The sequence below is a fragment of the Pinus tabuliformis genome, chromosome 2_2, assembly GCF_031772625.1.
Source record: "Pinus tabuliformis cultivar Carrire ecotype Pingquan chromosome 2_2, CPIR1, whole genome shotgun sequence".
Taxonomy (NCBI): Eukaryota; Viridiplantae; Streptophyta; class Pinopsida; order Pinales; family Pinaceae; genus Pinus; species Pinus tabuliformis.
In genome coordinates this window covers 982,398,053-982,407,789 of record NC_142300.1, presented here as the reverse complement: position 1 = coordinate 982,407,789, position 9,737 = coordinate 982,398,053, and the positions used below count along the sequence as shown (strand labels likewise).

Genomic DNA, 9,737 nt, shown 5'->3' with positions numbered 1-9,737 from the left:
ACGTTCTGGCAGGTTGGAGTGAGTCCACATGCATTGACCCGATCAGACGCAATTCGCACACCAACCTCACACAACTCAAACGACATTTAACGTCCGGGGAGATGGTGGTTTCATGGTTGTACACTGGACGCGTGTCTCATGTTGATTGTGTCGGAGCCCTCCTTACGGAAACGACCTTTTGCGAATGGTGGTGCGGGGAAGTCTGGGTGGTTTTGCCAAACCACGCTGCAGTAAATGCGGTTGAAATTAATATTTCAACATTTTTGTGACCTGAGCTTAAACGGATTATAGGTTCGGCTAATAGGACAGCCAGTCATCGTTAACCTCACGGCTGGGCCATTTTCTCTAATTTTGAAATTAGTTGACAGTTGAACTGCTTTATCATTTGTCCTACGTTCGAGCTTGACACTGCCGTTCGTTTTGTCTATTCCACTTACTTGGGGACTGTAGCGGTGGACTGCTCTCGTGAAAGGGATTTTGATATCCATTTGAAAAGATGAGGATGGAACTGTATAATTAGAGGTCAGAACTATGACTCTCAGAACTAGATCTCAGACGATGCGAAACTTTAAAGGTAGTAGATACAGTGCAAATATGGTGACTTTAAAAATTGGTTGTATCCTTTTTATGAATATATACGGATCAGGTTTGGCCGACTTGATTGTAATACATGGGTTTCGCAGTCGAGCGTATTACGAACTGTGAATCATTTTGCCTATCTTTGCTCGTATGCAATGTTTCGAAATTTGAAGAATTCGAAATGTTAAGCATGGAAATTACCAAATTGATGGTGACTTTCAAAATTGGTTGTATCCATTTTATGAATATATACGGATCAGGTTTGGCCGACTTGATTGTAATACATGGGTTTCGCAGTCGAGCGTTTTACGAACTGTGAATCATTGCGCCTATCTTTGCTCGTATGCAATGTTTCGGAATTTGAAGAATTTTAAATGTTGAAGTACGGAAAGTACCAAATCGTTGAATACAGAGATGGACTTCAAAGATGTATTGAAAACCAAGATAAGGAGTGCCATAATAATAAAACCAAGATCCTATCCTTTGTTTTTATGTTGATTTTAGAAAAGAATTTAACACTATGTCCACAACTATATGTTAGAATATGTTAGAAGAACTAAATGTTCCTTATGAACTAAGCTATAACTAAAATACTATATGAAGGTGTCATTTCTATATGATACTCTTTTAGATGTGAACTATAGGGACATAATACCTCTAGAGAATAGTGGAGAAGAGTAAGACAAATCCAAAATTTTTTTATAGCTTATAATTTTAATATTAAAAATAATACACCTTATCTTATCCTTCTCATAAAAGTTTGTCCCTCTCCCAAAACAATAACAACACTATGCATTAAACCATTCCCAAAACAATATAAAATAAAAATATTTTTTATAACACTTAAAACATAAATTAAAAAAACTAAAGATTATGTATTAATGGGATCTTTCTCTTGAATTTCCATTTCAGAATATATGTTGTAATATTAAATTTATGACAATTTTGAAATTCTCTAAGTATAAAAACTATGACAATTTTGAAATTCTCTGCGTACTACATTTTATTAAAAAAATATCATATGATAATAAAATTAGAATATGAATATTTTCCATAGTAATCAAATAAGTAATGTTTACGGGAACATGGTGATCTACATAAGATATCTAGTCAGATTAGCCTCGAAATATGTGGTGTTTAAGGGCAAATTCCTTGAATTTTGAAATCAAAAACCAACTTGTCACCTTTCATTGGGTAAAAAGAATCTACTTCCAATTTTGAAAGGTAGACGTGTATCTATATATAAATTCATATTTCCACCCATCGTCTTATTTAAAATTGAGAATAAGGTTGTAATTTAAAAAACAATTCACTTAATAAATTTAACAAATTTTACCCCTCCTTAATTTGTCTTCACATTTTCAAACAAGGTTCTCAAGCGTTTTACACATTTATTAATTATATTTGAAACAATTTGCCTATCAAATTCTATTGCTATTTTGAGAGGCCTCGTTTATCATGATGGGGTAACTGTTTACATTGGTCAATGGTCATAGGGTAACTGTGGGAACCAACGTTTCTTCTGTCTTCATACAAACCTTCTTATTCGTGAAATTGAGGGAAATCCTCAATGGTCTTCATACAAACCTTCTCATTCTTGAAATTGAGGAGCCTCCACAATGTTCTTCATGCAAACCTTCTCATTTTTTAAATTGAGGAGCCACTTCAATGGTCATGGGGTAACGGTAGGAACCAATGTCCAACCTGTCTTATGGGCTTTGTAACTTCATTCATGTCCAACCAACGTTACTTCTATCATTTCCATGTCCAACCAACGTTACTTCATTCATGTCCAACTCACGTTACTTCTATCATTTCCATGATTGTAGAGGCCATTCATGTCCAACTCACGTTACTTCTATCATTTCCATGTCCAACCAACGTTACTTCATTCATGTCCAACTCACGTTACTTCTATCATTTCCATGATTGTAGAGGCCATTGGTATCAGTATATCCGGATCCAATTTCTCCTTTGGCAAGCATCGCAGAAATTGTAACAGTCCATCAAATGGCAATTTCAGCAAATCTTTCTCAAACCGCTTGAGCAGCGCCAAACCCACACCGAAAACAGTCTTGATGCCCTCACAGAGAAAAATGTCCCAGATCCGAACTACTAATGGCATTGGCAAGTCGGTAGAGAAAACCGTCATGAACCATCTGCTTCCATACATCAAGGGCGTGATTTTCTGCTCCTCAAAATGCTTCCCAACCCTAGGCAACACCTCCTTCACCAGCATTGCAAACTGACAGAGGCATTGGTGCAGAAGAGGCAAATCGTCCCCATAAAGACCTCGCAATGGCTTTTTCTCTGCGCCCTTGAGCACTGCCACCATCACCCAAAACGCCTCCTCCTCACTCATGTAATGCAGAATCATGGCTGCTATGAAGTTCATTCCCTGGGTATACCCCACATCTTTATCGTACACAGAATACGCCTTCAACACATTGTGCAGAGATATTTGGGTAGCACTGTCTCTAGCAAGAAAAAAATCGTCGGACATTATGGTCCTTTTGAGATCATTGACAATATATACCTCGGATTCGGACTCTTCAGACGATAAGAGTAAAGGGTAAATTCCAGGGTTGGCCAACAGAAGTTCCCGGCCGCCTGAAATGAGTTGCCAAACGCTACCCCGAAGCCAATCTGCAATACCATGTCTGATCGCCCTTTTAACTTCTTGTGGGTTCCTTAACATCAACACCCAATAACTGAGGGTTTGGTTGTCGCTTTCAAAGTTGTGATGGTCTTTTTGTGACCTGAGCTTAAACGGATTGTTGGTTCGGCTAATAGGACAGCCAGTCATCGTTAACTTCGCGGCTGGGCCCTTTTCTGTTTTGAAATTAGTTGACAGTTGAACTGCTTTATCATTTGTCCTGCGTTCAAGCTTGACACTGCCCTTCGTCTTGTCTATTCTACTTATTTGGGGACTGTAGCGGTGGACTGCTGTCGTGAAAGGGATTTTGATATCCATTTGAAAAGATGGGGATGGAACTGTATAATTAGAAGTCAGAACTATGCCTCTCAGAACTATATCTCAGACGATGCTAAACTAGATCTCAGTAGATATAGTGGAAATATGCTGACTTTCAAAATTGGTTGTATCCTTTTTATGAATATATACGGATCAGGTTTGGCCGACTTGATTGTAATACATGGGTTTCGCAGTCGAGCGTATTACGAACTGTGAATCATTGCGCCTATCTTTGCTCGTATGCAATGTTTTGGAATTTGAAGAATTCGAAATGTTGAGTATGAAATTACCAGATTGTTGAATACAGAGATGGACTTCAAAGATGTATTGAGAGGACTTCAGAGATAAAAGAATGAATTTAGTTCTTTTTCTTTAAGTTTAGAATCTTCAAAATTTATAAAATAGAGTAAACAACTCGTTTAGAATCTTCAAAAATTATAAAATAGAGTAAACAACTCATTTGGCTGTCTAGAATATTTGTAAAATCATAAACTAGAGCAAACAATTAACCTTACCTCTATCTATAAAATTTCAAAATATACAAGTTGAACTATATTAATAATGCTAATTTAGCATACCTCAATAGAAGTGAGAAGTTAAATATAATAGAGATGTAATACTACCCAACTTACAATAAAAAGAAATGCTAATTTAACATAAAAACACACATTTTTGAATTTACGCACAGGATGGTATGATATTACTTCAAAAATTTGAAATCAACGCTTTTCATACAAACAACATTGAAAGAAGCTACGGATGTAAATGGATATGAGTATATTTTAATATGGATCATTTTGTCTGATAAATATATATAAAGTTAGAAAATGAGAATCAGAAATATAGATGTATTTCATGTTTGGTCTAAACAGCATTATCCATAGCATTACAAAAACCCCAAATGTTAAAATTAACTAGAGAGAGCGGGGCTTTAATTTATATTCTTTTAATATTAATAATATCATAAATTTATAAATGTGTCTTTATGGAAAATGCATTTTTGGGTATCACACTCATGGTTTTTTCAATTTTTTGTTGGGAATTGCATTGGCGGGGAGAAGTACACTCCTATTTTTTTTTGGGTATTGCCTTGGCGGGAGAAGTACACTCTTGAGTAATGTACTTAATAGTTGGAAATTTTATGGTTTATTTTATAGTTTGTATTATATTTAGATTATGAGCTGGGAAAAAGTAATTTAGAACATAGTATGAAAATCTCATTTTATTTGAATAGTTTATTTATACTAAATATTTATTTTGGAAGAAGTCATATTGAAGATTTTAATCGACGTGTTTCGAACTAACAAGTGTGGTTCATTTTCAAGACATGATAAGAAAATGTTGATATTGGCGAGTAGAGTATGTCAAAATTTTAAGTAGAGTGTTTATTTTTAAAGGAGGTTGAAAATTTGTCATAGTGTTAGAGGGGTGACAAATCTAGATGTTATTTTTAAGGAAAGGGGGTTCATACAACTTTAAATTATTCACCTTGACCATTCACCACCTTGACCACATATCCTCACTTGGTTCAACATATCGATATGCTGTCACGATTGCAAAAAAAATAAACAAAAGAAGCATGACTTTGGATCTGTGAATCATAAATAGGGAAAGAGCACCCCCAAACTGCATAACAAAGAAAAAAACCAAGGTAGAACAACCTAGGATAACCCATCGAAGCTGCAAGCAAAGAATGACACCATGAATATGAAGAAGGACACATGGAAGTGGCATGAGTTCCACAAGAGCCCCACTCAGAACACAAATGAATGTTGCACTAAGCAATCATTGGTGGCTAAGCTAAAAGCTTCAGAGTCCAATGCATGTTCTGATTCTAAGCTAGAACTCGACAAGGGGAACGACAAGTGGAAGTAGGTTATTGATGCAGAACCTAGTTCCATATTTCCCACCACCAAGAACTTGAAGATTGAACCCAAAGATCTAGAGGACGGGGAGTGTCTCTTTCACTCACAAATGTTGGTGAAGGGTTCTCCTCCACAATTCATTGTCGATAGTGGGAGCCAAAAGAATCTCATTTCAGCAGAGACCATTAAGCAATTGGGCCTATTGACAACCTTAGACCTGCAACCATACACCATCGAGTGGCTCCACCAAGGACACTCTAAAAGCGCTTCATAACTTTTTGGGCCTTACTAATTTTTATTAGAGGTTCATGATGAGATTCTCTTATATCACTTGGCCTTTGAGTCAAGTTACCAAGGGTGGAGAGAAATACGAGTTTTCTTAGTCCGAGTCCCAATAGAGAGCATTCATTGAGATGAAACTTCACCTCTGCTTTGCACCTCTACTCACATTGCCAAACATGCAACAACCATTTGAAATTGAGACAAACACCTCCAATTATGTTATTGGTGCAGTTCTCACCCAACATGCACATCCGATGGCTTATCATAGTGAGACACTTTCCGATACAATTTGGAAATACCCCAAATATAATAAAGAGATGTATTCTCATGTAGGCAAGTCGAAAATGGAAACATCAAATTCTAGGGAAGGATAAAATCATCCACAGAGATCACCGACCTTTTCATTTTATGCAAATGCAAGGGAAGTTATAGAATGATCGACATCAGAAGTGGTCTACATATCTGCAACAATTCCACTTTAACATTAAATACAAGAAGGGAAACACCAATCATGTTGCAAATTGCCTTAGTATGCCCCTAGTTGCAGCACTAGCTACTGTTCTCAACTCTTGTGGCCACGAGACCTCTAGATGGACAAAACTATAAAAAAATGATCTAGAATTCGCCACCACATACCAGATGCTAGTGGATGGCAAGCCAGTTCTAGAATTCCACCTCCAGGATACATTATTATGCTACTTGGGATATCTTTGTGTTGCTTCAAGTGAGAATATCAAACTGATTGTGCAGGCACACTATATTCGGGTCACTATGTTGGCATTATGACACAGGTTTGGAACAGGTTTGTGGCTATATGACATAAGTGTTGTACTTGATGGCAACTCACTCAAATGGCAGATCACAGTTTAGGATCTCAGAATGAAAGAAGATGAGGTGTACGCAGGTTCCTCATAACAAAGTCGTGTATACATGCGGGTGTACCGATCAGAAGGCACGTATACGTATGCACACACTTTCATGCAAAGAAAAGCGTGTACATGTGGGAAAAATTATGGTTGGTCCATGGTATTTAGTCCGACATATTTGAACCTATGGTTTTGGTCGTTGGTATTGCATTTAAAGTGTTGAACCCAAGTTTTGGGTCCCTAGTATTAGTTCTCAATGGTTTTGGACCATAGTTTGAGTAAGGCCTAAGTCTATAAAAAGGGAAGGAGATCATTTGGCAAGAGTATTGACTTATGTGTTGAATATCTTGAGAAGAGCAAGATCTAGAATACTAGTGATTGTTTGGTGAGTTACAGCTGGATCTGAATCAAGGAGGAACTTGAGCATTACATGATGGTTAAGATCTATTGATGGGTCAAGATCTCAAGGCTTGAATAGTAGTATCATTGTGTGATTTTGATATATTATATTTGGCGCATGATTAGATCTATAAATCTGATAATCTGGGTATAACTGATGTTTGATTAAGTAAAAGGATAGATTATCTTTTAGAGATCTGTACGCAGGTTAGACACAACGAAGACACGTATACACGCAGGTTAAGCAAGTGAAGACTGCGTATACGTTGGTTGGCTTTGGCATAGCTGCGTATGTATGCATGTTTCTCTTGGTGAAGTAGCGTACGTCTCTTGAAATATGTTTTAGTTGCTTTTGTTTATTGCTGCAATGTTCTGGGTTCAGAACTGGTGTCTAGTTACTAGTACTGTTTTTCTAGTTACATGATCCGGATTTAAACAGGAACACAACAAATTACAGAGATAACCATATACACAAGGATGCAGCGGAAATAATACTTCATTTCATTAATGGAAAATACTGAAATATGCTTACAAACAGAAATGGCAATAAACTAGCTAGGGCGATGGTAGCTTATCTCTGAGAAGAGATGTGATGGCTACATGCCTCTGAACTCTGTTACAATGAGGCTCGAAGGCCTATTTATTGTTGAGAAACAATGGAAAAACCCTTAACATTCCAAAACCTAACCCTAGGAGATGAAACGCCAAACTGCGGGCCCCGTTTGGGGGTAAGTTGGTACATCAACTTCCCGGGGTCGTAACTTTGGCATATGATCTCCGTTTGACGCGTACAATAGCTCATTAGAAAGATCTATCCGAGCACTATCATTGTTGGAACGGGCAACACCATTCCATTCCATGGACTCGTGTTGCCCCCGGATTCCCCAAAAAACGTCGTTTAGGGCCTCAAAACGGCTCCGGAAGTTCAGGACCCGAAAAACTGCTAAAAATAGTAAGTTGTGCTACAATTAAGGAAACTGAAAATGCTGAGAAAGACAATGGTGGGGGTCTAGGTGGACTTGGCAGGTGACCACCAATATCCACCTGGATCATTCCTCCCCCCTTAGGAAGCAATGGTCCCCATTGCGTTGAGCTCCTCCATGAGATGAGGAAACTTCTGCTGAACTTGTTCCCTGGTGAGCCACTTGCCCTGCTGAAGGAGTTGACCCGCTTTGACAACTCGATACAGTTGGATATTCTGTTGGCGAGTGTTATTGATCTGTGTGTCCATGATCCGATCAGTTGCAGCTTGTTCCATGCAATCTGGATTTAATTCTATGGGTTTGAGCTGTTCTGCAATGTCGGATGTGTCTAGCAATGGTGGAAAGTATGGCCGAAGGCGGTCCACATTAAATACTGGGTGCAGGCCAAGGAATGGGGGAATGCTGAGCTCAAATGCATTATCTCCCATAGCCTTAGTAATGGTGTAAGGACCATATCAGAGTGGTCTCAATTTCCGATAGGCTCCAGTAAGGCGTTCCTTTTGCAAATCCAACCAGACTTTGTCGCCCACCTGAAACTTGTGTGGCACTCGATGTTGATCATGTCGCTGCTTGTACTTGGCATTGGATTTCTCAAGAATGTCATGGACCTGCTGGCGAATATGTTGGATGTGCTCAATGAAGCTGGTGGCCTTATCTGTTTCGGACTGGACATGAGCTGAATTCATGTGAGTAGCTGCAAGTGGCATGGCCACATCAATGGGGCATAGTGGCTGGAATCCCAAACCCACCTGAAAAGGGCTATGGCCAGTGGGGCTGTGAAGAGCTCGGTTGTAGCTGTGCTGAACGTAGGGGAGGCTCTCGTCCCATGTGCGTGGATGCTTTGAGTTATACATGCGCAGAATGTGCACAATCATCCTATTGACAACCTCTGTCTGGCCATCAGTTTGAGGATGGAAGGCTGTGGAATTCGTGAGTTTGGTGTCCAGCATTGACCAGAGACTGGACCAAAAGGTGCTGAGAAACCGACTGCCCCGATCTGAGATGATAGACTGTGGGATCCCAAAGTGCACCCACACTCGTTCAAAGAAGAGTTTAGCAGTGGCTTCTGCTGTGATATTCTTTTTGCAGGCCATCATAATGGCCATCTTTGAGAACTTGTCGACGACCACAAAAACACAGTCATTTCCATGCTTAGTGGAAGGAAGGCCTGACATGTAATCCATGGAGATGGATTCCCAAGGTCGACTAGGGGTAGGCAACGGGGTATAGAGGCCTTGCTTCTTAATGGTCGGTTTGGCAATGGCACAGGCAGTACATGATCGGATGTACTTCCCAACATCCTGTCGAAGATTCGGCCAATACAAATAGTTTTGCAGTACTGCCACTGTTTTCTCGACCCCGAAATGCCCAGCAGCCCGACTGTAGTGTGCTTCCCAAATCATCTTGGCACGCTCGCTTGAAGGAACACAGAGGTGACCGAGGTGGCATAATAGGGCATCCTGGAGGTGAAAATCTGCAACCTGCCGACCCTCCAAGAGTGTCTGGTATGTGTGGCCGAATTCTGGGTCGCTTTTGTAGAGAAGTGGCCAATCAGAAGTCTCGTGCCCGCAAGAGTTGAGCACGGTGGTTAGCGCCATGATCGGTGGTCGACTGAGGCAATCTGCAACATTATTGGTGCTGCCCTTTTTATACTTGATATTCAAGTGAAATTGTTGTAGGTATGTAGACCACTTCTGATGGCGATCATTCTACAATTTCCCTTGGGTCTGTATGAACTGCAGAGGTCGGTGGTCTGTGTGGATGACCGTTTCCTTCCCCAAAATGTAAT

At 39.5% G+C, this 9,737-nt stretch overlaps 1 protein-coding gene across 1 annotated transcript; it reads right to left on the bottom strand.

Annotated features, from left to right (window-relative positions):
* Positions 1–2,482: 2,482 nt before the first annotated feature.
* LOC149196589 (uncharacterized) lies at positions 2,483–3,553 on the bottom strand. The gene has a single exon (XM_089408360.1). The coding sequence runs from the start codon at positions 3,551–3,553 to the stop codon at positions 2,483–2,485; it is 1,071 nt and encodes a 356-aa protein (XP_089264486.1).
* Between the last annotated feature and the right edge of the window lie 6,184 nt (positions 3,554–9,737).

What these genes read in the sequence shown, in the direction of transcription:
- LOC149196589 (XM_089408360.1), bottom strand. Translation starts at nt 3,553, where the DNA reads ATGGATATCAAAATCCCTTTCACGACAGCAGTCCACCGCTACAGTCCC.